Here is a 27840-nt window from a genome sequence, read left to right as displayed (position 1 = left end):
AGCATGCAGAAATAAATGGTCTTGCTATGTTTTCTTTATTGCAATTTAGAAAGCTTCCTGAAAGAGAAATGTGTACATATTAAGTTCTCTGCAGTTAAAGAAGAAAAAAATGGATTAAAAAAGTTAAAAACTGCTCAGTTAGCATCTTCAGAGAATTGTGAGCAGCATGACTCCATTTGTAATTTACAACACGTAAGTCACATAATTTTTATAAACTAACCATTTCCTTCTGCTTTGGCTCACCAAAAGGCAATTTTATTGCGAAGCAGCTATATATCATTAAACAGACATGACTACAAGACCAAGAGAGATTGCACAGAAGCCATCTGATTTCACTTTTCTTTATAATTTCTATATAGAAAAAAAAGTAGCTGTTTCAGTCCAGTTTAAATGAAGATGTACTTTTGAAGTATCTAACTGCAATATTCTCAGCTGAGGTAACTTGAGATTCTCATTACATGTACGGCATAACACAAAATATACTTTGGTAAATATGTGGCTGCTATCTTTTCAGAAATCAAACTGCCAAACTGTCCATAATCGGGTAAAAATTTTAAAATCAAAATCCAGTATGGTAGGTCAATCCAGTTACAAATTTGCTAAGTCTTCCATGAAACATTACTATACTGGAGAAAAGGGTTTCAAACAGCTCTTACAATAAGCACAGCAAATAAAAAAACCTTTGCTAGGTTTCAAGGCAATAAATGAAATTCACTATATGACCTCTATATAAAAAAATGCAAAGATTTCTTGCATTGTTTTGGTTGATTATGTACAAGTTCACTAATTAGTTTTATTTAAATATAACTCTTACAACAATTTTATCCAGAACCTTAATGAAAATGAAGAAGGTTGACAGTTCTAATATAGAACTTGCACAACAGTTATCTTAACACTGACTTAACAAGGAGTGGCATATAAAAAGACATAGAAATTACACATTTTAAACTGAAGATGTTTTATCTCAGATTCATTATGAGGATGACTCTTATTCTTTAGTATGCAACTTCATTCTTTACCTGTTAAACCAAGTGTACAAGTTAACACAGCAAAATTTACAGAATAATTGACTTTGGCCTTGGTTGTACAAAGACCTATTTACACATTTGAGATAAGCAAGCACCTTCCTCCCTTTTAATTCTATACATGTGTTCAAGCTTTAAGTCTGTATTTGGATCTACAAAATCTTGCAAGATAAAAAGTCTCTCATATATACACCTTGGACCATTAGAGCACAGTGTCTTTATAAATGTGAATGTATCATCTGCTATATCAGCCATTCTTCACATGGATGTGAAGCCTCACTTCCGTAGTTAACTCCTTGGTGCTGATGGGTTTGACTGCTGAAAACAGCTGTTAGTCTGGGGGGGGGGGTACACCAAATCATTGTGCAAAGAAATTAATGTCCCTCAAATTGCCCCCAAATGCAATCACAGTTGTAAATAAGAGATACATGTCCAAAAGTACATTAAATAAACACCATTAATTGGGTGTTTATTTTTTCTAGTTCTGGTTCTTGAACATAGATGGCAGATCATTTTAATGGAAAAACAAATCTCAACACCAAAGAGTTAATGCTGTCTATGCATATCTGAAACATACCCAAGGTTTTAAAATTCTTTGTCTTGTGACAATCTAGCAACAAGATATTTTCCTCAGTTAAATATTTAACCAACACCCAAAATGAATGCCTGCTATACAGAAGGCAATTATTCATTCCACCATTAGAATTTCTGAAGCACTGATAAGTTTGTAAGTACAAGAAAAGCAAGGTACAATTGCAATCAAATACATGACTTTTTACAGAAGGCCTCATTGTGGTAAATTATATACAACATAGTGTTCTCATTTTCCTTAAAGTGCTTTCATCGTACTGATACAAGATCATCTATTGTTTTAGGAGGTCTTTTAATACAGCACCAGCACTGGCATCAGGGGACACTGGCAGTGGTGTAAAAGTAGGCAATGCATCAGAAATAGGTTTCATAAGCAGATGTCCAGAACTACTAGCTGGTGTTATGAGAGGCACTGCTGCAGATCGAGGTGCTAAAAATGGATTTGCATCTGGTCTTCTACCCATTCCCGAGACTGGAGAATCTGGAATATAGAAAAACCCAAACCAACAATGAAAACACTTTGTTAAACAGCATTCCTAAATCTATCCAATTTTTCAGCATTTGTTCAGAGACATGTTCTAAAACTGCCTATTACTTCTGCAACATGCAAGTCCTTGAAAATCTCCTTGCCATGGACTGTAGACACCTTCAAAGACTTTTATTGTCTCTGACTACTCTCACAGAACCACAGAATCCTTTAGGCTGGAGAAGACTCTTAAAATCAAGTCCAACTGTGCCAAGTCCACCACCTCTGTAACAGCTCAAACTACCCCAGAAAATGTGCACATTTGACAAGCAACATGAACACCCTTTGCAGGTCACTTCACCTTTGCAATGCCAGACATGAAGTACCTGTCATACTGACTCCAGCACTGTGCAGAGGTGTAAGGGCACACGCACTACAATGCAGAGCATAGGAATGTTTCCCAACACATGGCACAGCTTCCCCAGGGTCAGTCCCAAGAAAACCCCCATAAATAAACAGCACCTTGTAACATCCAACTACTTTAGGTGAATTGAAAGAGGGTTTTTCAGCATCTATCTCTGTACATACATATAACATGTAAGGGTTTGGTGTTCAGGGCTCTTTGTTTTGATTTTCTTTTGAGTTTACAGCTAAGTTTAAAGCAAAATAAGCTTCTGCAAACCAGCAGGCCTATATTAAGGTGAAGTCTTAAACACATTAAGAACAAACTGGAGCACCTAAATTGAAGATTTGCATTTTAAATTAAGACAAAAGTACATTAATTTAACATGCATAATATAAGCTGAACTGTTCTGTCTTAGAAAAAGTCAACACTCAAAAGTCAACACTCCTGCACAGCTTACAGAAATTTCATACCAGGCCACACACTTAACTGATTTTATTTTGGTCCTCTCTGAGCAACCAGGTTCTACACACCAGAGAGACATTGCCAAGTTGTATTACTTGCATTCTTCACTCACTTCAAAACAAGCTAATCAACAGGGATGTTGAAAATTGGGACTGGGTTCACTGCTACACCATATGATGTTGTCTACACAGCAATAGTTTGGCTCTAACAGTTGCTGTTAAATTCTTCCTATATTGAAGAGAATTTGGTCCCTCTAATCTTCTGTACTGAGAGTTTAGAAAGTGAGGTAGAGATGCAGTGGGAAGCAGAGATAGGAAAAGAATTACAAAAAAAAAAAGACAAAAGTAGAGCATTTTAATGCTTTGTGCTTCCTCACTTCCTTTACAAGTGAGGAAGCACAGAAGCATTAAAATCCTCTTGAAAATTCTACCCTTAGTTATTTATGTTCTGTGTAAAGATTAGAATGTTACCTTGCATTTGACTGTTGGGTGGAGTACTGCTAGTTTTACCAGTTCCTGCTGCTCCTAAAGGTTTCATGTGATGAACAGAAAGCTTGGGTGGGGGAAGGCTAGGGCAAGATTCAGTTTCAAGGAATTTCACGAACAGTTCTGAAAAAGACTGTAAGAAGCTACTAGTTATTATATATTTCACTGATGCTCTAGTGAAAAGCACCAAGTCAAAAATACATATATACATAAAATAAACAGCTGTCAACTGCCTGCAATCAAATTTACTTGTACTTAGTACTAAGCAGTCCTCAGTGAGTGACAATGAAATTTATTTTCAAAACACACTTCTTGTTCTTGTCTCAGAGGCATTTATATAAAGAGGCATTTATATAAAATTGATAAACTAATGATAACACACATACTTTTGCCATGGTTCCATTATTGATTTAAGCCAGTTATTTCAAGAATTCTATGCTATTACTGACATTACAATATTTCCTTAGTCTTTACTCAATCTCTCCTCCAGAAACCCATAAACCCCAATCTTTTATCTTAAAGCCCCTCTATGCTCTATTTCATAAAGAATCTCAATGATTAAGGAATGATTAAGGTGTCGGTAGCATGAGAAGATAAAATTTGGCTTAGTAAAGTCTGTCCTATTCACACAAAAGCATTAAGTTTTCTCTTTTAATTCTACAGTTAATCAGACCACAGCCCTTTAGTGGCCTAAGTGCCTGCACTATTTTAGGGAGAAAAAACCAATCCCTACACTTCAAGATGATTTCCAGGGATCCACTCTCAACTGAGCAAAAAAACACCAGTCAATCCAAAAACCCCAATCCCTCAGTGCTTGGTCCTTGAGTACATTATTTACTGGCCTGCAAAATGGAAAGTTCCCTAGAAAAACTGCTCTCGTGGATCATACTATGAGATCTGTTGCTTTATACTACTTGAAAACTTAAAATATCAGTTTTATATGCTGTAAATAAGAGGCACTAGCTGCAGCAGCTGAGAAAGCTTTTCAATTTAAATGTAAAGGACATATGGGAACACAGTCATCGAAGTACAATGCCATGGTATACTATACTGTTGAGAATTGCGCAATTCCATACTCTCACATACATTTAACTTCCAGCATTCATAGTTTGCAAGATGAAGTTCATACTGCAAGAAGAGTGATGCCAGGAACCAGTGGAACAGTAATTGTCTTCTGATACAGAAGACAAGATTTATCACTGTGGAATTTTCAATGTCTAAATATTTCCTTAGTGCAGGAAAAAACCTTTTGCCAAAGCAGTTGCACAAAACAACTAAGACAATATACAGCAGCACCAGTAAATACAGCTCAATATACTGATGAACCAAACATAGGCATTAATAAGCAACTTCCCTATTTTTCCACTCAATCCAAGAGAATGAATGGTTAATTCTTACACTGTTAAAAATGTTCTGATGAGTTGGTCTCAAAGGTGTATTAGGAACACTCTTTGACCCAGGTCCTCCACCAAGCCAGCCAGTAACCCATCTTGTAACTCCTCTTTTCTCTTCAGATAGTAACTAGAGAAGGATTAAGGAAAAGAAAGATTAAGAAAAACAAAACAAAAATAAAACAGCACATGAAAAAAAGTGAATAAATACAAGCTGCAATGTCACATAATGTGGCACTCAGAGATACACACAAATTTTTATTATTGTCAAAACCACATTCTCCACCTCCCAAAGAGGTGGCAGTCTAAAAACTTGCCTCTTTATTTAAAAACATAGGCCTCATATTTTTCACAATAACTACTGGTACATATATAACAGGCTTACTTTTCCGTAACTGACATATTACAGCTACTCTACACAACAGCACAAAATCCTTTCCTTTCTGCATCAGCATGCCTCAGCAAAATGAAATCTACCCTATTAAAACAACATTATCAAAAGATTAAGATCATTATATAAAAAACATTAAAAAGTCCTACATAAAAAAGTGGGATGAAAGAAGAAAAAACAGTTTCCCCACTAAATGTACAGGGACATTTAGTTCAGCAACAAGTCATTCTATTTTCAGGTAAGGATACTGAAAAAAAAAAAAGAAAAGAAAAAAAGAAAAGAAAAAAGAAGTGCCTTGTTTTCTGCAAAGTATTACCTGATCAAGTTCGTCCTTTTTCAGTCCCAAGATGCTTCCCATTAACCTTAACACTTCAACACGTTTATTTTTTGGAGTATGAAAATGTCCAATAAAGAGATTTCTCATCAACAGTCTGCAGAATCAAAGAAGGTAGTTATACAAGATGCTATTGTGTAACAGCTGATACCATAATTTTGATGCATTTATTCTTCATACTCTTGCCTAATTTACAGTAATACAAATAAACACATCAAATACAAATAACTAAAGGGTACCTCACCAATTTCTTCTAAGTAATTACCTTTCTTAAGCAGTGTGGATTTGGACAGTATTAGCAATATTGTATGCAGTGAGGTGAAACCGAATGGTAACATGAGCAAATTTGGATGTACATACTATAGTCAGGGAAAATGCTTGTTCTAAGATCTTGATTCAGCAGAGCATTTAAAAAGAAAGCTCTGTGTAGTCCCAAACCAAGACATAATGAAGGGGACAGGGGAGTCCATCTGCCTATCCCTGTTTCAATTCTGTTGTGTAGAAAAAAAAAAAAAAAAGGACCAAGGAAGAGATTTACATGACGTCCAGGTGATGCAGACACATGAAAAGGCTTGCTGTTCACAGCCTGAACATTATAAAATATGTTCATTAAGAACCCTCATCTTCCTTTGCAGAGCTCAGGCTACAGAAGTGCACTTCTACTTTAGAAACACATCAGTGAACCGAAGTCACATATCTATTGGTTTTACTAATCAAAATGACTATTTACAACCACCAAGCAATTGAAAAATGTTAAAATAATATAAGTGTAATTACAGGGCAACATACAGAAGTGCATTCCTCTACTACACCTGCAGCTGTGAGTGCCATATCTGTACATTGAGAGGAATAAACCCAAAAAACTTAGACCAAATCCTTCATTAAAGACTTACTTGTCCACTTTCCCTTCTGTGCTGTTCATAAGGTTCATTAATTTATTTTGTACATCTTCTAACATTTCTCTTCTGATCTCACCTATAAATGTAAGGTCACAGCAAAAGAAACAAAAACTTTGAAACATTGCAATAATTAATCAGTAATACATACCTTCATAAATATTGCTATTGTGCTTTTAAATAAAAAACAAAACCTTAAAATCGATGTGATTTTTTAAAAAAGGTGTCAACTTAGTAAGTCATTGCTATTTGAAACCACAAGCTGAAATTTCAGGAATGATACTCAAAGCTGAAGTACAGGACCACACATTAAATATATCCATTGCAGAAGGTCTGATGAACTGCTTTTTTCTATCTAAATAGTACAGAACTAGAAAGAAACTCTTCAGCAAGGTTTGTAGTCCTGTGCTGGCAATCTTTTTTATAATGACCAAATTCCACAGTGGCATCAGATCTTTTTGATCTCTGCCCATAACCTCCAAAATTATCCAAGCCCAGGTATTCTTGTACCCTACTATCAAGCTGCTCCTTTGAAGCACCAAGGAGCTCTTAATTTTCCTAGATGTATTACTGGCTAGCAGAGCAACATCAGGAGCTTGTTGAGGGTCTGTTCTGTTTGGACCCTTCCCACTCCTGTGACTGATGCAAGCCCTGGAAACAGCATGCTGGGACACACTAATGTATCGTAGAGACAGTGCTGCGCTTCAAAATTCAGTATACAAGCAAGAGAGGCAGACATGCAAGATTACCCCTACTTTTGGGACGAAAAACATGAATGGAAGAGATGAAATGCTACCCTGAACCAAAAACAAGACTAAGAGAAAAATGGCAAATACTTGTCAGGCATCATGGCTTGCAAGCTGAATGAGTAGGCCAGAATTCTAAGTCAATGAATACGAGGTGGCCTAAGACCAGAAAAACAGCAAAAGCATCATTTCTCACCAAACTGGGGTTCTGCAACATACGACTTCTGAATGTTGTAATAAAGTACAATTAAGCCTTATTCACACACAAAACCTTGACAAATATACTGTAAAATGGACTTTCCATGTGAAGACCAACTCTACGTTACAAATATAAGCAGATGGGATGAACTTTTTCTCCTTTCTCCCTATGAAGTGTAATGCTTATCTCCAAATCCTTTGGAAAAACTGCTAATCAACTTAGTTTTTAACAGTTTTTGGGCTCATGTTAGTTAAAAATGCTTCATTAAAAATGAAAGATACACTTTTGTTTTATCTGCCTCATAGTAATTTCTAAAAAGCCTCAACATCTTTGTAAGAAAAATGACTTCTGGGAACTTTTACAACCTTCAAATAATCTGTGGTGCATGGAAAGGGATTCCTCATTTCCACAACTTTCAATCTTTAATAACTGCATGCCACAACTATGTTAACAAAACATGGTTCTCAATTAACACTAATTAATTAACTCCATGAGAATTCACACAGATATTTCATATGGATACACATCAAAGAGCCAGTCTGTGAAATGGATGCAACCTAATACGCCCTGTTCAAATACTCCACATCTTTATGCAAACATTTTACTTCACAAATATGAATTTTAAGAAGAAAGAATAGAACAAACTAATGTCATGCTGGGAAAATTCTTATTCAAGGAACACACAGAGTAAGCTCCTCATTCAAAGCAAGTTAAAAACTAAAGGAAAACATCTATTATACAACAATACATCTTGTAACAACTACATCCATATGCATCAAATTCCATTCCAATACTGTGACTGCTCTTCAGCACTTCTCTCTCAACACTCTAGGGTGAGGCACAGGAGAATTAATCCATGGTTTCAAGGTTTACATTTACTTAAAATTATGTTACTTTGTAAATATGGTTAAATAGGATACCAATACTTGAAGGAAAGCATAGGTAATAGGATTATAGAATGATTCAGCTGCAGGAGCATACATTGGTGAGTTGTTGTTTGCATGTCCACAGAACAGAAGGGAATAAAGAGACTTATACTACCAATGCCACAAAAAGATAAACAAGCAGCATTTGAAAACAAATTTCAATTAAATTTTACACTGTTGCTATTTCTCTACAAAGCAAGATAATTGTGAGTTGCTTTTTCAATTTTGATTAATTTCATTTATTCCTTTAGGATGGATCTTAAAACAAAAGTATTAATAATTTAAACAAAATGAAAATCATTAATAATTTAAATGAAAATTTATATCAAAGAGGATCAACTTTTCAGGATCACTACACAGCTATATTCTATCCATAGTGACTATGCAACTTTATCTTAAAAATATTTTTTACATGGAACATTTCCCTCTAAAATAGAATCCTACAGCTGAAAAGGACTTAAACATGTACTTCGGGTGTATGAAAAGACTAAATAACAAAAAGGTCCTGAGCCAAAATTCAGCATGGACTTCTGTAAACCAGACATTTACAGTCTCCAATAATTTGTTAACCATTTATGGCAATCCAGAAAACTGCATCTGGTACATCTTATACTTTTCCATTAAAATCACTTCTTCTGCCAAAAATTCCATGAAGAAATCCTTCAAAAGATTTGGCTAACAAAACTGTGTCTGGGAATGTATTTGGCCAATTTGCAATAAGACATTTTATGTTTTCTTGTATAAATAGAGAATACGAAGTGTTATTTTTTTTCTCTATAAAAGTCATTATTTACTCTACAACAACATTAAAGTGCTGTTTTCTTTATGCAGTAATTCCATTTCAATTTTTTTATCAAGTAAATTGCTTGCCAATACAACACTGCTTGATACTCAGTTTTCTCCGAGTTTAAACCCCTCCTGCTTTCTTAAGCAAGGGTCTAACAACAAAATAAACAGTACTGAAGAACTGCCCATTTAAGAGCATTTGTTTGCCTATGCCAAAGTTAATTTCAATGCAGGATTTATGAACTTTTGCTGTGAACGTCTGTAGTGAGACATAGATATACAGATCAGTCAATTCAAAAACAGATCAGCAGTTGTACATTATGTAGCAGTTTGAAATTTAATTTCGCTTATAAAATTCATATGTGAACTCACGGAGCACTTCTGTGATGCCCACTTGGATGCCAAACTGCACTTGGAGAGAACTAAATTTAAGTAAGTACACATTCAAATATATAGCAGAAAAGCAACAGACTGTTTTTTGTAGAGCTCTTGCTGGAATCTTGAAGATTTTCAAATGAGATCTCACACCATCTATCTGTCATAAGCAAGAATGCTTCAAGAAAACATCACTTATAACAAGAGTAAGACTCATTATCATTTAAAAAGGTATAGCAATAATTAGTTGCATATGTTAAAAGCATGAGTTACCACTGCACCAGCAGAGATGGCAGTCACATCTGTGCAAGTGCTGCTGCCTCTGTCTCTTACCAATTGCACACCTTTACCTCACTGTACTCTGTATCTATGTCAAATATGGTAGCTATTTTGGAAAATCTGACAACATTTGGCATTTCACCAACTTTTAAAGAAGACACGTACAGAGCTAAAACAAGCGTCTTGCTATTTACAAGGAAAACCCCCCCAAAACTTCTACAGGGCTTTCTTTTGAGAAAGACCTCTAACAGAAGGTAAATTTACTTTTTCATATTTGTTTTATAAATAAGGAAGTCCTCAGAATGTGGCACAGAATTAGTCTCTCACAGGATATGAATTTTGGTAAGTTTCTAAGAATACTACATTATCTCCTCAGCTGCTTGAAATATTTTAAGCAGAAATGAAAAAAATGTAGTTACCTTCTTTCTTAAGTTCTTCAATCTGCTCCTCTTTGATGTCAAGCTGCTCAGTAAGCCTGGATGCTGCATCCAGAGCAGCATTTGCCTCCTCTAAACTCACCTAAATAGAGGGTAGGAAAGGGGGAAAAAAACGAGAAGCAGGGAGATTACAATTACCCTAATTACCCTACCACACATATCAGACATAACAGATGAAGGCACTGCATTACTAGTTCTTTCAAATAACTGGACTGTAAACACCCTCAGAAAATCGAGGGTTAGCACAAAAATGCTACTTTGCTTGCTCACTGAGGGATTACAATATAGTTTCACAAGGTTCAATTTCATTATTCAGCCCACCTCCAGTGATACAACTTTTTCTTCTAGGCTTTCTGCTTTCTTCTTCCATTCTGCACTCTGTTTTTGGTGTTTCTCCAGCTCTGCTGAATACATAGCTTTTTCTTCTAAAGAATTAAAAATAAGAGACAAAACAAAACTAACTTAATTTACAACATGTAACTCTTCTTGGGATATGCAATTGCAAAACCTCAGCATTATCATATCTGGTCTTCACAAGATAGAGGTGGAATTTAAATTCCATAAGTGTGATATTGATCAACAGTTTTCACAGAATTGTTTTTCTAGTTTTTTAATAGAGAAGAGATTCTGAAGTTCAAGGTATCAAAAAGGAAACAAGGTAACCAATACTTCAAAAGCACCAAAATATAGTAACTATTCAGCTCCAAAACACTTGTTGCAATCTTTGCTACTTCTTGACAAACCTTACCCTGTTGGAACTGCTCTAGTACCATCTGCAGGTTGGCCAGAGACAGTGCATATTGCTTCACTTGGTCCTGGGAGATGGTCAGCTGCAGCATGGTTTCATCTCTCTGCTTGGAAACTAGGTTTAACTGCTCTTGCAAAGATTCAACTTGCAGACTAGCCTGATGACTTAATGAAAACAAGATACATTACTTAAATAACAGAAGTTATCACAGTGAAAATGAAATCCCACCAAAAAACATCTTACCAAAATTTGTGAGCTAAATTTGCAAAAATTACCAATTCCTCTTTAAAAATAAACAAACAAAACCTAAAAAGAGATTTAAAAGAAGTCTGGCAACAAAATTTTGACAATCAAAGAAAAAAAATCCCAATTAACATCTTTCGTTTGAAATGCATTAGAAAAAATCCTAGGTTTTGTTCATTATTATAACAGCATCTTTCAAAAAAAAAACAAAAAAAAACCTGCATCTTCCTAGGTGTCTGCTTCAATTACTATGAATGAATGGGTCTTTCTACCAGTTTTTACTTTTATCCCCACTCTGCAAGAACTCAGTATATCTTCCTACTTATTAATGACTGAATGCTCCACTTAATTTCCCATTGTGCAAAAATATTCTAGCCACCCAGATTCTGCTACTCATGAGAAATTCAGTGCATCTATATGCTCTATATGTTTACACTATGAAGAAGGAAGTTCTCAGCAGTGTATACCTTCCAGGCACAAAATACAAATGTGTATGTCTCTAAAGCAATTCATAAGTCATGACCATCACAGACAATGCACATTTGTGCACTTAAGTATATAAAATAAGACTCTTTCAAACTTTAACACACAGCTAAATTGATGGGTTAAGGATTTTTTTTTTCTAGTTCTGTTGATGATGTAAGGTTTCAATAGTTGCTACTGAAAGGAGAAATACATTAAATTCTTGACAGTAGCCAAGTATATTTCAAATCACCCTCACTATTCTGAGTAACAAAAGTTTGTATCTTTTTGGTTTTTTTCAAGTGCTTAGTATGTTACAGGATAGCAGCTCAATATAATAGAGACATCAGCATTAGTTTAGTTAACTGTGATATTTAAGACTACCTGGCATTCTCCACGGCAGTAGATGAGGATGCAAGTTTTTCTTCCAAAACCAAAACCTTTTTTCTTAGCTTGACCTCTCTGTCTTCTGCAGCTAAAGCTTCTCTGGTGTACGAGTCTTCCATTTCTAAAAGGTGATTCCGCAACCTCTCCAGCTCCTGATTTAGGCGCTGCTCCTTCTCATGCAAATGCTGTACCTGTGTAGAAAATAAGTTGCTTGGACTGCCACTTCATTAAAAAAAAATTAAGTAAAAACTAACACATATCCATTGAAGCACACTGCAAGTGTATTAATTTTAAGTGCTTTTAACAAGTGACTGCTACTAAAATAATCAAAAAAATATTACAGATGCAGTTTCTTATTCTTTTTTTGTTTATTTCTTGCAACTATAATTTATTTGGTGGTACCTCACTCTGCAGAGCACTGCTCTCCATTTGCTTCTGTTTGAGTGCTACCATGACTTGATCTCTCTCTTGCTGAAAAGTAACAGCCTTTTCCTGCATTGATTTAACTTCATTTAACAGCTGATTCAATTCTCCTGTCTTGCCCTGTTGAAGACATAAACAAATATTTCAAACATCGGCAATAATTGTACCTGAGGCATAGTGTTTGGCAGGAAGAGTGTAAAGATACTAGTGATCTAACAAGGAAAAGGGCAGGACATCTATGCTCTTGCAACACTGAAAAATATCCAGGAAGTATATTATTTTGAACTCATCTAGTTTGAAGAGATAGTCATAAGTATGAACGTACATACCTGTTCCTTGTCTTTCAACAGCTTCTCAAAAGCAAGAGCTTTTTCCTTCATTGAGTGAGACTCAAACTCTTTCTCTTTCAGCATCATTGAAAATTGCATATTAGTCTCCTGAAGTGCACGGAATTCTGTTTCTTTTTCCCTGCAGCTTGCGACTATTTTTTCATTTTCTTCTTTCAGTTTTCGAATATCCATTTCTAAAATTAAATTTCTTTCTTTTAGATTGGTTACAGCTTGCTTCAAAAGCTCATTTTCATTTTCTTTGTTACTAAGATTTTCACTCACTGAAAGTAACTGATCACTTTTAGATTTAATTAATATATCTTTTTCTCTTAGTGACTTCTGTAACACATCATGTTTTTCTTTGATCTGTCTCATCTCTGATTCAGTTCCCTCTTGACTCTTTCTTTCAATCTCTGATGCTGTAGCAACAGAATCAGATAATCGCTGATTGTTTTCCTGAAGAATCCTGATAGTTGAATCTTTTTCTTGTAACTTTTTTTTCAGTTGCTCCAACTCATTTTGAAGGAGTTTAGACTCCTCACTGAGTGCTTCAGGAAGACTGCATTGAACACCTGAAAGCTGTGAAACGGTGGCAGCTGTTGCCACAGATGGTGTTACCAAATCCAGTTTGCTCAGGAGAAGATCCTTAGTGTTATAAAGCTGTCCTATGCTGTGTTGAACTTGGGCTAATTCTTGACTGAAACTTTTCAGTTTTTTCTCATTCTGTTCATAACTCTGAATCAAGCCATTATAATCTACTTGCAGCCTTGAAGTACTATCGCTTTCAACTGAAATTTGTGCTTGCAGTCTGTGCAACTCTTCTTGGAGGTGAGCTGACTCATGCTGCATGTTCTGGACCGTGGTTATTACTTGCTGTTTCCACTCTTCCATTTTCTTTACTTGCTGTTTTAGTTTATCACGTTCTTGCAGAAGTTCCTCAAACTGGTTACTGTTCACACCCCCTGCCCCATTATCAGCACCTGTACTGGAAGTCTGCAAGACGGTCAATAAAGTTTGGCATTTCTGACTTAGGGCATCTATTTCAATATCTTTTTCTCGAATGATACGGGATAGATTCTGAATAGTTTCTCTAGACATGTCTTGACTGCTGTTTTCAGATCTATTGGATAACCTTCGGTTCTCCTCTTGCAACCTCACCAAAGCTGCTTCTTTAGCAGCGACCATATCCATGATATTACGATACTCTGTTTTTAACTGACTGTTTTCCCTTGTCTTTTCACTTAGAACTGCTAGTACTTGTTCTCTTTCCAGAACATAAGCTTGCAGCTGCTGCTGAAGGGAAAGAACATCCTGCCTGTAGGAAGCTGAGGAAACTCTTGCATTAAGAGCTTGTATTTCTAAATCTTTCTCTTGAATGATCCGAGTAAGTTTACCAACTTCATCCTTAGACAACTGATCAATTTGCTGACTTAGAGAAACATTCTTTTCATTTAACAGCTTAATCTCCATCTCCCTTTCCTTGATACCTTTGACCAGTCTTTCAATTTCAGCTTTAGATAAGTCATGTTTTTCATTTCCATTTTCTCCATTAAGAGTCTGAACCTTGGTTTCCTGAAAAAGATAAGAAGCATCAGTCTGAATTATCTGCCTCTCTTTGTGCAACTGAGTTTTAATTTGTTCAATTGTTTTCTGCAAATTTTTTATTTCCTCATCTTTTTCTAAAAAGAGTCTTTCATGTGTGACATTCATTTGCTGACACTGCAATTTGGACTCATCTATTTCCTTTCGCTGCTCCTGCAGTGACTGCTGAAGTTTCACTGTTGCTTGATTCTGATCTTCTATTGTTTTTTTGTGAACTTTTATTTCTTCTTCAAGATTATTCTTTATCACTTTTAACTGTGTTACCTCACTTTCAAGTTCAATAATAATATCTAAAGTCTTAGGCTCAACCACAGGTGTAGATCTACTCTGCTGATCCTTAAGCCGTTCAATTTCTTCTTTCAAATGATTATTTTCTTCCTTCATGACTGCAAGACTTCTGTCTTTTTCCTCCAAGTTCTGTCTTAAGACATCCTGCATTTTTGAGATTTTCATATATTCCTCAAGTTCCCGCTTTGCCTGTAAGGCTTGATTTTTGTATTTTTCAATGAATATCTCTTTCTCTTTTACAAGATCAGTCAACTGCTTTTGTCCTCCTAAGCTAGTAGTCAACATCTCTTTTGTTTCTTGATGGTCAATTTCCATCTGCTCAATGGTCTTTTTAAGCTCAGCAAGCTTAAAGTCTTTCTCTTGATGAAGCTTAACCAGGCGCTCATGTTCGAGCTGCAGCGCACTGGTATCCATACTACGCGCCTTTGATAACTCCTCAATAGTTTGCTTATAATTGTGTGCTTGTTCCAAAAGCCTCTTCTCTGTCTCATTTAATTCACTCTCTAACTGCCTTTTCTCCATTTTCAAAGCCTCCACAAGAGTGTCTTTTTCCAAATGAACTTTCTTTTTCTCAGAAATGGCATCACTTAACTCCTGTTTTAGTTCTTCAATGGCTGTTATCAACTTTCCATTTTCTGTTCTGAGATTAGACAGAGATTCCTGTAGATTTTCATTTATTTGTTTGTTTTCTGAAACATCATTCTGCAGTTTTGCAATTTCTACTTCTCTTTCTTTCAGAATCAGATCTTGACAAGCGTAGTTAGATTCCTCATTCCTTTTTTCTGTTAACTTGCTCAAGGATACACAAAGTTCCTCCTCTCTTTCTTTTAGTCTCTGCTGCAACTCTCCAATTTCTTTTTTACTATGTGAATTACACTCCTGGGCTTTCCTTAATTGTTCCTGAAGATCTTTAATACTGTCTTGTAGCTGCTGCTTAGTTATATGCAAATCATTAAGCGCATATGAACAGTGGCTTAGTTTTTCTTTCTGACTATCTAACTCTTTAACAGCTTTCATCTTCTCAGTTTCCAATTCTGATACTTTCTTTCTTTCACAATCTATATCAAGTTTCAGCTGTTTGATGATACTATCAGTTTCTGTGTGTTGCTTCGACAGCTGTTCTCTCAGTGTAATCATATGCTGGAAATGAACACAAAACAGAATTCATTATGGTAGCAAAAGCAGCTGAACTATGCATTTCATTCACTTCTATCCTCTAAACAATAAAAAAATTGAGAGGAAAAAAATGTTTCTTAGTTGCCAACATAGGTTGGCAAGTAGGACCAACTAGTCAATGCTAAATTAATTAAAACAGATTACATTTCACTACAAAAAAAGAAAAAAAAACCACCACTCCTAAAAGAACCTTAACTACCTAAATGAAGAAATAAGAAAAGACCTGCTTAAAAAAAAAGAACTGTCAGAATTAGTCAAGACATTTGGAATTCAGCAAACATCCATTGCTTAAAAAAAGGTGGCATTACATTTAAGTTATCTGTATATTCTATTTTCAACTTTTTGTTTCAACTTTGGATTAATTTCATAGGTGATTCATTGGTAAATCAATAAAATTGAAAACACCTGGCTTGTAGTTCAAATTAAAGGTCAAATCTACTGGAACTCTGACAAGAAGGTATAATTTAATTCTGATTATATATAATTGGTGACTTTTTTATTTCATGAATGCTCATATTGTAAAGAACTTGCAATAAATGACTTAAATATTCAACATAATTAAAAATTATAAAAGAAAAAGTTTCAAAAATCATTGTAGCACATACTGTCATAGCACAGATCAGAATATTACCAGGATAAATTTCATCAGAAATGTTGCAATGAAAAATCAGGAACTATTTAATGGGACTTCGTAAAGTAACATCTCTTATGGACAGCTGACACGCTGTATTTCTTCTTTGTCTATAACAAGTGCGTTTTACTTGCACTTCTGAATTTCACATTGAGAAGGTAGATATAGAGAAATATTGGCCCCAAGTATTTGTTTTTAGGCCTCAAAAGACAACTTATATCTCCCTGCTATCTATGTTCAAAGATCAACTTAAAAGACAAGCACACATACACAGAATTCAAAACATTTATTCAGCAGTTCAGTAATTAGTTGTAGTATTTATTACCTGAGTAGCTTCTTGATTCTGCTTGTCTAGTTCTTCCAACTCTGCTATTAATGTTTCTCTTTCAGCAACACTTTCATCTAATTCATGCTGTTTCCTTTCCAAATCTTGTCTTAACTGATTTATTTCTGAATTCTGATCCTCTGTATTCGAAGAAAGAATATTCTCATGTTTATGCTGTGCACTTGTCAGTTCCTTCTCAAGTCCCTCAAAATAAAAAAAAAAATAAATTGTAAATATCAGCTGAATCTTGCTGAAATTACATTAGAATCTCTAAGCCTGCATAAATAATACCCCAATTAAATTTTTTTTGCTGGGAATTATTTCTCTCTACCATTCATATATACATATTTATTTCTTCATCACTTGGTTTAAGTGCATAAACTTCTGCACAAAAAGCCATGGAATGGTAGGAAGTTATATCCACCTCTGAGATACGGATTGACAGCTGGGATAAACTATCATAACCACAAGAGCCACCCTAAACACAGCAGGCTGCATGGTGGGATAGAAGTTTTAATCAAGGGCATCTAAATAACATCATTATGAACAATGCTATGGGAACTGTGGAATGCATGCAAAACACAGAAAACTCAGTTGGAAAATACTACTGGATACAAAGTAAAATAAACCAAATCTCTCAAGTCTGAGAGTTTATAAAGGACCAAGACAACACCACCAAGAACTAAAGGTGTGATATGTTCCACTGCTTCACTTCATCAGTAAGATGGAATGCAATATTATTATGAGTACTACACAGAAGAGAAATATTTCTTTCAAAACTGGTAAGTGCCAAAACTGAAACATGCTAAAGCAGAAGAGAAAAATGACATATTTTACAGAATGTACTATCAGTACTTTGAAAATATATGTTACAGCTTTCCAGGCAACAATGAGATGGGTGGAACTTGAATGGTTTTCCTAATAGAATACACTGTGGAGTTTCACAAGCAAAAATGTATTGTTTCTATAAATTCCACATATAATTACAGAATTAAACTACGATTATTTCCTTTTACATTACAATGTTATTTATGTAGAAATACAAATGTTAAAAAAAAAAAACAAACAAGCTACCAAAACTTGTTTTCCATCAGTTACTATTGTTATGAACTTTTTTGTTGGCCTAATTTAGAAATTGCTTTACCTGATTTAAACTGGAAAGTCTTGCTATTTCATTTTCTGCTTCTACAAAGGAAAATGAAATCAAATAGATAATTTACTGCTTTTCAAACAACAATAAAACAAATACATTTTCCCATCTTTCCCAAATAGAACTCTGCTGCTCTGAAGAGAACAGTTTCACAGCATTTTGTGATGACAAGCATCAGTGCCATAAAAGACTCAAGTATACCATCAGTCACCACCTCAAAGCAGAGTATTACTTTCACAACTCATCCCACATTAGGTGGACTTTGGCACTAGAGTTTATCAGTTATGAATTATTAAAATATTTTCGACCTACAGATATGTTTCTAAAACAGGTATGTTCGTGTTTCCTTAAGGAGATGATATTAGCAACTGAGTACCTTTATAGACACACACAAAAATACACTTTTTGAATTTAAACAAACAACTTCTATTGAGGCTTACCTACTTTTAAAGAAAAAAACCCTTACCAAACAGTTGGTAGACATGATAACTTCCCTAAGCAGAAGCCCCTATGACAACCACACTAGTCCTAACAGGATCCTCTTTTCTGCTTTATCTTACTTCGATGGACAATGCTTTTCTGAAACAGCAATACTTTAAAAGGTATACATTCTCATATTCAGTTTTAAATTAATAAAATAAATTTTGAGTTTTAGAAGTGAAAACTTGTAAAAATATATTAAAAAAAATAAAAAATCATAGTCTTAGTACCTAACAATGCTTGCTGTAGGCTGACAACATCTTGTGGTAGTGATGGCTTTGATTGGAGCTGCTTCTGTTCTTTCAGGAGAGCATCTTGCTCTGCCACAGATTTTTGAAGCGCATCAAAGTCAGATTTAAGCTTTTCATAATCTTGTGCTATTTGGATTTTTTCTAGCTTTGCAAATTCTTGCTCTTTCAGAAGATTTTTGTTTTCTGCTTTGGCAGAAGATAATTTGTGATTTAATTTTCTTATTTCATCCTCTAGGTCCTTTACAACCTGCAACTCTTCCACCTGTCCTCCATCTGGACTCTGAGTTTTTTTTTTCTGTTCAGTAATTTTAGGGTCATCCACAGCATCAGTGCTCACACCATCTAAAAGACAAAAGAGATTATTTGCAATATTAAACAAAACCATCACTCTAGATCTTGTACTTCTCCTCTTTCACCTCTTCTCCTGACAGAGGGAGATAGACTAAAACAAAGACATGGTCATCATCAACAGAAAGCTTGGTTAATTAGGTTTAACATTTGAAGCTGTGCTATACATATTACTGGTAGGACAAGTAGCTTTTTGAACACTTTCACATGTGTGGCTCAAAATAACTTTAAACATAAGTGTTGCAAGACACTTACATATATTTTGTTTGCAATTTAATTAGAATATACTTGATCCCCACCTCTCCTGGTAAGGAAATGACAATCTAATTTATCAGGATTTGGAATCTCATAATTTTCTAAGAATAATTTATCAAATCTCATCTAATTCAGATTGATGCAAAATCCATTTATAATTTAATTAATTACATTTTAAAGGTTTGCCCAGTTGTTACAGAGAAAAATTTGCTCCAAATAATTTGCTAAATGATACACAAAAGTTTTCAACTGAAGAAAAACATTTTTCAGAATTAACCTTTTTACAGATCCATCATACTCTCATACTATACTGACATTCGTATTTCTGTATAATCTTTTATAATTTCCAGATAAGTTAGACAGTACAAAAAGGTATCATTGGAACAGTGCAGGAAAAAAAAAAGTTAAATGAAAGCACCCTACTTGCGAATTCACTTCTGTGTCAGCTCAAACACTTGACCCTGCCCTAGTACCTATTATGTTGTCAGACAGAATGAACAAAATAAAAATATAAAATACTCTAGTTCTTCAAAAGCCACTAGCAGTATTTATTTCGCAGATAAGTGGTAATGTGAAAGATAAGGGACTTGTGCCTTCAACTTTCTTAAATTAGTCCTACTGGTGTATGTATGTAAAACGAAAAAACATATTATATCTTAACAGGCATCTGATTTTAAGGAATAATTCCCTATCAGTACTACCTTTAAAGTTAGAGAAGCTGTAAAAAAAAACTTCCTTTCCTTCCAAGAAGGGAATAGATCTCTCGTTCCAAAAGGAGAGTATATACTCTCTAGAAGTGCAAATTTTACTCTGTAAATACAGAGGTTTACAGGCAAAGCTTATGTACTTGTGCAAAGAAGCCTCTTGAGGAAACCTAACTGGCATGACTATATTTAGGGAGGATGAAATACTTACAAGGCAACAAAAAGTTATTTGTGGGAACTACTGAGCTTCTACATTTTAGTTATGCCACACACTAAGGTGTGGCCCTTATGGCAATCATAGAATCACAGCATAGTTTGGTTTGGAAGGGCCTTTAGAACATCTAGATTCAACACCTACATCATCATGGGCAGGGATGCCACCCACTGGATCAGGCTGTTCAAGGTCCTATCCAATCCGGCCATGAACATTTCCAGAAATGGGGAATCCACAACTTCTCTAAGCAACTTGCTCCAGTGTCTCACTACCCAATCTCTGAGCTTTTGTCAAATAACCCAATTAGAACATAGTACTTCTCACAAAAGTTATTTTTTTGTCCTGTTACTTAGTTATCTTCAATTCAGTATGTCTTATTCCTACTTATATTCAGTTTAAGTTAAAAAACCAACCCAGAAAGTGCAAAATTCAGAGCACAACAATTGGTATGTATGCAAATTGACTCTCCAGAGGTTGATACATGCCACAGATGAAATGCTATCACACCAGAGCTCAAGCCAACCAGAGTGAATAAAAGATATGGGACACGTGTCTTAAATACGAAGTAGAACTGAAATTGAAATTTAAATTCTAAACATCATGTATTTGATATATATTGTACTGCTACATGCATATTCAACATTTTAACCCAAATTCTCTCTACCTAAAATGAAACAGAAAGCATGTGGTAACAGAGACCTTGCTGTAACCGATTCTCAAGTTCTTCAATTCGCTCTTCATATTCGCGCAGCTCTTCTCGGTGTCGACGACTAATCTCTACTAACTTCTGTCTGTGGGCATCCTGCAATACTGACAGCTCGTGCTGATGTTCATCTATTTCTTGACTTAAATTCTGTTTGAGCTCCTAAAAATATCATCAGAGAAACAAAATGGCAAAATACAGCACAGAATCTTCTTACGTAAGAAATAATACAATACAAGAGAAAGAAGTTTTCCCCAATCTAATTAAAGGATTTATTGAAGGATTTCTTACAGAAGCCAGGTTTTTTGATCTTTGTTGATTGGGATTTTTTAAACATGAGGAAAGAAATTCCTTTAAAAATATGTTTACACAAATAGTATGTTCTCCACAAGAGCAAATATTAAACCAATATAAATCAATTACAAGTCTTACATACAAAATGGATACACTAGAATGCACTTTTAGTAACTGTCTAGGATGACAGATAAAGTCCATATCTTGCACCTTCAACAAAAAAAGGCAACATGTTTCTGAGAAGGCAGAAATTATTCTGTATATCTAAAATGCAGTCTCATAACTCACCAACAGCTTCACAAAGTGATTTGCCCTTGTAAGTACTCATGTCACTGTTTCAAGCTAACATACTAGAATTATCAAATCATACAAACACCCTTTCTCAGAGTAACTGCTTTTAAATATTGTACTGCTGACTGAAGGGTTGCTATGCTACTACATACCCCCATGCATTTTTAATAATGTTATAACAGTGTTAGTTAAAATATTTACAAGTCATGTGACCATATGCAAAACCATGAAGAGTAAAGAAGACTAGTTTGTCATCTTACCTTAACAACATTTTGTAGTTTGCATATTTCACTTTGCTCAGCATCATTTGTGCCTTGCACTTTGGAAGACTAAAAAAAACCCAAAACATATATCCATATGAAAAAAGTGATAAATACATGTATTTTTATCTAAGTGGTTCCTCTATTGATACTCAAAAGTAGAAAACAACAAAGCTAACATGCAGCAAAATAAAAATCCACTGTAATTCTGATTTTTTAAAAAATACATTTTAATGGAAACATTTAATTTTTCATGGATTTTTATTATTACATTGCTACATATAATAGGTAAAAAATTGGAATGGGGGTGTTATTACTCATAGTAAGACAACAGGGTTGCTTAGTTTTGAGTATTTTCACATGGGAAAAGTATACCTCTAAAATCAAGCTATACCTGAAAAATGGTAACTCAAATCAGCAGCAGCCTGAAAGATTATATCCATTTTTGTCTCAACAAACCATGAATTATAACTGACATATCAAGGACTGGGAGAAGAGAAAGTATAAAAGCATGCAACTATCCAACCATTACTTTGAACAGTACTGTGCTATCAATATAAATCAGTAACTTAGCCAAGAGGAAGGGAAGTATTTTTTTGAAAGACTGAACAACAATGAAACCCTGAAGTAGCATTCTAGGTGAATGTTCACAAAATCCTTTACCTAGCTTGATAAATCATGCATAAAAGCATTTGGAAATTGGTCACTGAATGTGTCCTTAGTGATGTGACAGCACAAAAGGTTTCATCTTTTTCATCACAACATGTTCCTTCTAGAAATTTTTCAGCATGAGCTTACAAAAAATCCACCAAATGCAATGAAAACAATAATTTGGAGGGGAGATGGAAGGGCAGGGTGGAAGAGAAACCACTCACCACTGCAATCTGCTTCCAGTGGTCAACCTCAGATTCGAGCCTGGAAACTTCATTGGACAATCTGTTTATTTCTTGTTGTGACCAGATTATATCTCCAAAATCCATGTCATCTCCTTCAAAACCTGAGGAATGTCTGACCTCTGGAACATAGGAGGCCGATGCAGTGGCTGCTGGCAAAACACTACCTCCCAACTGAGCAGTCTGAGCAGCTGTCTGTACTTTCTGCAGTTGTTCCTGCAGTGCATTCTGTCTGGCTTTTAGGTGGCTGATTTCCACCTGGATATACAAAATAAAATGCATTGTTAGAATAACAATATCAAAATACACTCTACTTTACCCTTTGTGGTCTTATGAAATGTGAACCAAACAACACCCCCCGCAAAAATAACTGATCACTTTCACTAAAAAAAAGAAAAAAAGAAAAAAGTCCAAACATTCTCATAATGGAGAAAAAGAAACACCCTTAGCTCAAGTGTTATAAAGTACCTCAGATAAAGACATGGAGTTTTTTAGCAGCAAAGGTACACAAGCAGTACAGCAATATCCAGGCTAACCAGTTATACAAAAAGAATTAAACATATAAGAGGGTATTCAGATATCAAAGTTAAGCAATGTATGATGATTTTCTAGCTATTTTTACTACAATTGAGTTCTTTGATGCTTAACAACTCAATGTAGTGAAAATTTACTTACTTACAATAAACCGAAATTAGCTGCATGTAATTTTCTTGTAACAACTCTGTTATTGTATTTAACAAGCAGAATTTCATACATCTCATAATTCTGCTTCCTCTAGTTCCCACATGAATTTGTGAACAAATCAGAAATTAGACTCCTTTTTGTGTAAATCTCAGCATACTGGCAACTTTTTTCATTTAGGTCTATAAAATCTCTCACAACAGGCTATAAAGCTGATGCTTCCATCACAAAGGGACATTTCACGAATTTTGAAAGCTAGCTCTGCCCTCTTTAATTGTATTTGTTAAGATAAATAATGATACCTAAAGACAAAATAATTGTTTCAAATGGGAATTTGTTCCTGCTGCCTTCTTTTAAAGTAACTGAATCAGAAATACAAAGCAGTAGAATGCCTGTTCTCACAGTGATCCCAGAAACGACAGAAATTCTGACAGCTGCACAACATTCCCAGAGCGTTTTCTCTTATCTTAACTATCTCCTGGCAGCTTGACTTACATGACATGATTCAGTGACATATGTCTCAGTCTACATTAACAAACTAAGAAGCCATAGCTGCGATCACTATTTCCCCTGGAAGAGAACAGATACTAGAAAAAAGGCATCAAACAGCACAACAGGTAAGTTTATTAGACATACTGAGAAATTTTACTCTGTCTTACCTCTTTCTGTTGAAGCTGATTGCGGTATTCGATAGACAACTGCTTTATTTGCAGCTCTGCTGCTTCATGCTTTTCTTCTAAGTCACTACAGACTTTTTTCAGTCTATCATTCTAGCAAAAATGAGAAATGAAATGTTGGTAATCTTAGAACAGTCCTCAAAGAATCAGAAAAGCATAAAGCTACCGGACAGCAAAGAAATTAAATTGTACAGATTTTTCATGTAACTTCATTCAAAACACACAGTAACAGCAATGTGTGGGCCCCAAATAATGGTCATGTCCAAGCTTTCCATTTTTATATGGCATGGACTCCAGCTCACTTCCAGAAAAAAGGGTTGCCATGACCAATAAATGCCAAGAATTTAAAAAGTCAGGGCTGAATCACATCTTTGCAAGATCCGCAGGTAGAATTTAAGAACAGCCACAAAGCACAAACTGGAGCTAATACCCAGTGTTTTCTCTATGACCTCAGCCAAGAGCAGATGGCAAGAAACTAGAAAGAGGACAAGCAAGAACAGTTATGTCCCAAAATAGTATCTTCACAATCCTCTTGAGGCCTGAAGGCATATATGAAAGTTGTTTATTTAGAGACACAAAGAAAGTCACATGACCAACAAGTCCTATTCAAGAGCACAGAAAGTCACTTTCCATGAGGGTACATGAGATTTTCAAGTAGTTTTGGAGAGGCATGAGCAGCCTATGTCAGAATGACTAAACAGCAGGACAACAGAGAGAGAACAGGACCAGGGAAAATGCCCACTCTTTTCAGAGCCAAGCCTACTGCTGCAGTCCAAGTCCACCTGACAGGGCAGGAAAAGTCACAGAGAGCAAAAGATGAAAACTTGCAGCACATGCACACACCAATAAACATATGTGTCCCTAAATAAAATGTGTGTTCCTAACAGTGATGGCAGTTTGGCACAAAACCAGAGTCACATTCTAACACCACTGTAACCCTTGTTTCTGGATTTACCCAGGGACAAAGAATCTCAAAGCAATATTTCAACTTCATACAAAACAAATCCTATGCACTGCTTTTAATTACAAAATAGTGATCTAAAATTTCTTACTTCAAACTTTTGAGCTGCATTAATACTTTCTATTTCTCTGAGTCTAGAATTGGACACATGGAGTTCTGTTGCTGCATCTGAAAGAAAATGAAAATTTCCATTTTAATTACAATCCTTTAAATCTGTTAAAACCAGTTATTAATACAAATCTTACTTCAGACTACTTTAATGTTCATTCCTAGATAAATATCAAAAGCTGTTTTTATCAGAACACTGTAAGAACTGTTCAGACAGTCTTTCTGCATCTAATTTAGTTCGCTCATATTTAGGCTTTAAATCAAATCAAAACCCTAACAGATTAGTATGGATTTAAGCTTTAAAATAAGGGAGATAAAAATGCTTTACTTGACTATTTTGTATCCCTGAATCTGTTTCTCATTTCAGAGTTGTTTCTGACCTAAGAGCTGTGTTTCTCTGTAATGCCACACGAAGTTTCAAAACAGATATTAAATCCATTAAATACATATAACAGTGACTGAAAAAACCCCAAACCACCCACACTCAATAAAACATCAATCCCATGAGACTCATTGTCTCTAAAAAGGTGATACATCTACCATCCCAGTTTATCCAACAGGAAAAGCATGTAATTCCAGATACATTTTTATGATCAATTGTCCTCAAATTGACTATGTTTACTTCTCCTGTGTCCCACCTTTAACGGACAGAAACACCACATTTCCTTTTAGCAATGACAAATCATCCTGAATTGACTATAAAGCAACCTTGACAATACTCCAAAATTGGAAATTAGTACAATTTCCAAGTACATACTATATTTCATAATTTGCCCCGTGCTGTTTAAAACCAAGACAGCTTAAGCACTGCAGAGGAAACAATCTACACATGAAAAACTGCAAAATGGAAGATGTGCAAGTTCATAATCCACAAACAACTGATGGGAGTCAAAACACTGAATTTCAAGGCATAATATTAAAACCTAGGAAATTTTAACCAATTAGGAAATTAAACCCAGACTGTAAGGAAGTACTTGAAAAGTATTGTTAAGGCCACATATTATTTAAAGGTTTTTACAGAAGAGTACTTGGATGGCACTAGATTTTTTACACCCTGGAGTCTAGTCACCCAAATGAATGGACTACCCTGAAATTTTTAGGAGACAGAAGTTGTTCACAGCAGTTTCCAGCAGTGAAGCACATCTGGAACTAACTACTAAACATCACTGCATCTCTCTTGCACAAACTCACGCACCAATTTGTGAGTTCACAATTTATCTTCCAAAAAAGCAAAACAAACACTCTAGATGACTGCACAGCTCAGGAAAAGAAAATAACTTTCCAAACTAAACTACTACAGATTTTGAAATTTACAACATTTCTAAGTAAGTCTCAGAAAAGTGAAAAAAAAAAATTTCACAGTTGTCAGAATTTCTCTCTTCTGAGCATTTTACCTGTTCACCAAAAAGGCCATTCATATGAGACCCATTAGATCAGCTTGCCAACAAGGTTTATACAACATATGTTTCTTTAATATTTTTTCACAAGGCTTCATAGATGAGATTGTAAAATGAAGTAGAATTGCTTAATTTCACATTTAAAATGACTGTTCAGAAGTCTCAGCTGTTCTTTGTAGTTTCTATCCTTAATACTGTTTTGAGAAAGCTAACTTTTAAAATAATTTATAGCTACAAGATGGTAATACTAGGGATATTAATCTATTGATACTTATTACCATATTATACAACTGCTTCACTAAAGTAACCAGAAGTCATTACTAAAAAGTCAAAGAAAATAGTAATTTACTATTAGCAAATTTACTGTTGGTTTATAGAATATCTTACTCTGATGTCTCTGGGTTTTTTTTGTTGTTGGGTTGTTTTTGTTTGTTTGTGTTTGCTTTTGTTCTAACTTCCTGTTTCAAAAATAAATCGTTCTAGCCTCTAATCCTTATAAAGCAAGGGCCATGTTCTACTTGGCTGTAGGGGACTTGTAGAACCCGACAGGTTTCTCTGGGCCCAAATGAAAGATAAACAAAACAATGACGAACATTGAACCTTTGCCTGTGTGACACGTCAGACTTAGATCACACCAGTGGCAAAACAACCTCTGTACGACAACTCTGCAGTTTTATGGAACCGGTGTAAAAGCAGCTAATTAACTGAGAGTTTATCTAAACTAAGCAAACAGAAAGGAAAAAGAGTGTTGTTTGAGTGCTGTCATTCCGGAGCAACATAACACTTCACGGAATTCAGAAACCTCTGAATAATAAGCCTAAAACAGGTTCACAGCTGCTATTAGAGCCTGGGACTATATGTGTGTATTCAGATCCTGGAATCACAAGAGCGGATTATAAACAAAGGCAGCAAAGCCAGCAGCATTCGCGAAAGGTACCAAGCCACGACCAGCTCCCTCCGGGCCGGTGCGGGCAGCGCAGGCCCCGCCGCGGTCGGTCGGTCTGGAGGGGACCGGCGGCCGGAGGAGGAGGAGGAGGAGGAAGAGCTCCCTCACGGAACCAGGCCCATCCCGAGACCCCTTACCGCCCACTTCCTCCGCGCCTTCCAGAAGGATGTCCTTGGTGAAGCTGGAGATCTGCCCGGTGAGCGAGGACAGGCTGTCGCCCACCTGCCCCAGGGACTGGCCCAGCCCCGAGCCCAGCCCGCCCAGCCACGACGCCATCGCGGCTCGGAGGGCTCCGGGCCTCGCTCGGCCCTGCCGGGCGGCCCCCGCAGCCGGTGCCGGCGGGCCAAGGGGCCGCCTCCGCCTCCCTCCTCCTCGCTACTGCGGGTCGCGGCTCCTGCTCCGAGCTCAGTACACCGGG

General features: G+C 35.7%; 1 protein-coding gene across 3 annotated transcripts; it reads right to left on the bottom strand.

The window, feature by feature from the left end:
• Positions 1 to 18: 18 nt before the first annotated feature.
• Positions 19 to 27840, bottom strand: TRIP11 (thyroid hormone receptor interactor 11). Of its 3 annotated transcripts, XM_084207906.1 has the most exons (21): positions 27560 to 27840; positions 25063 to 25139; positions 23993 to 24103; positions 22635 to 22910; positions 21760 to 21828; positions 20911 to 21076; positions 18670 to 19032; positions 17954 to 17994; positions 16810 to 17013; positions 12788 to 15817; positions 12438 to 12578; positions 12033 to 12226; positions 10944 to 11107; positions 10517 to 10620; positions 10178 to 10277; positions 9577 to 9639; positions 6445 to 6526; positions 5534 to 5648; positions 4834 to 4956; positions 3421 to 3568; positions 19 to 2097 (listed from the first exon to the last, which is right to left on the bottom strand). In XM_084207906.1, the coding sequence occupies exons 1-21, from the start codon at positions 27696 to 27698 to the stop codon at positions 1889 to 1891; spliced, it is 5919 nt and encodes a 1972-aa protein (XP_084064032.1). In that variant the 5' UTR covers positions 27699 to 27840; the 3' UTR covers positions 19 to 1888. The 3 variants fall into 3 exon arrangements, with proteins under 3 accessions (XP_084064032.1, XP_084064033.1, XP_084064034.1); XM_084207907.1 differs by lacking the exon at positions 9577 to 9639; XM_084207908.1 differs by lacking the exons at positions 19 to 2097; positions 3421 to 3568; positions 4834 to 4956; ... (1 more) ...; positions 6445 to 6526; positions 9577 to 9639 and adding an exon at positions 6562 to 7352.

This window comes from Fringilla coelebs, assembly GCF_963513975.1.
Source record: "Fringilla coelebs genome assembly, chromosome: 6".
In the NCBI taxonomy this organism is placed as follows: Eukaryota; Metazoa; Chordata; class Aves; order Passeriformes; family Fringillidae; genus Fringilla; species Fringilla coelebs.
Note: the sequence above shows the minus strand (reverse complement) of the source record. Positions and strands in the feature narration are given on the sequence as shown.

Excerpts from the sequence above, each read along its gene's own strand:
- TRIP11 (XM_084207906.1), bottom strand. The coding sequence starts at position 27,698 with ATGGCGTCGTGGCTGGGCGGGCTGGGCTCGGGGCTGGGCCAGTCCCTG. Across the intron at positions 21,829-22,634 it reads ACTGGAAGCAGATTGCAGTG|TCTTCCAAAGTGCAAGGCAC; the intron begins GTGAGTGGTTTC and ends GGTTTTTTTTAG. Across the intron at positions 2,098-3,420 it reads ACCCAACAGTCAAATGCAAG|ATTCTCCAGTCTCGGGAATG; the intron begins GTAACATTCTAA and ends TCTATATTCCAG.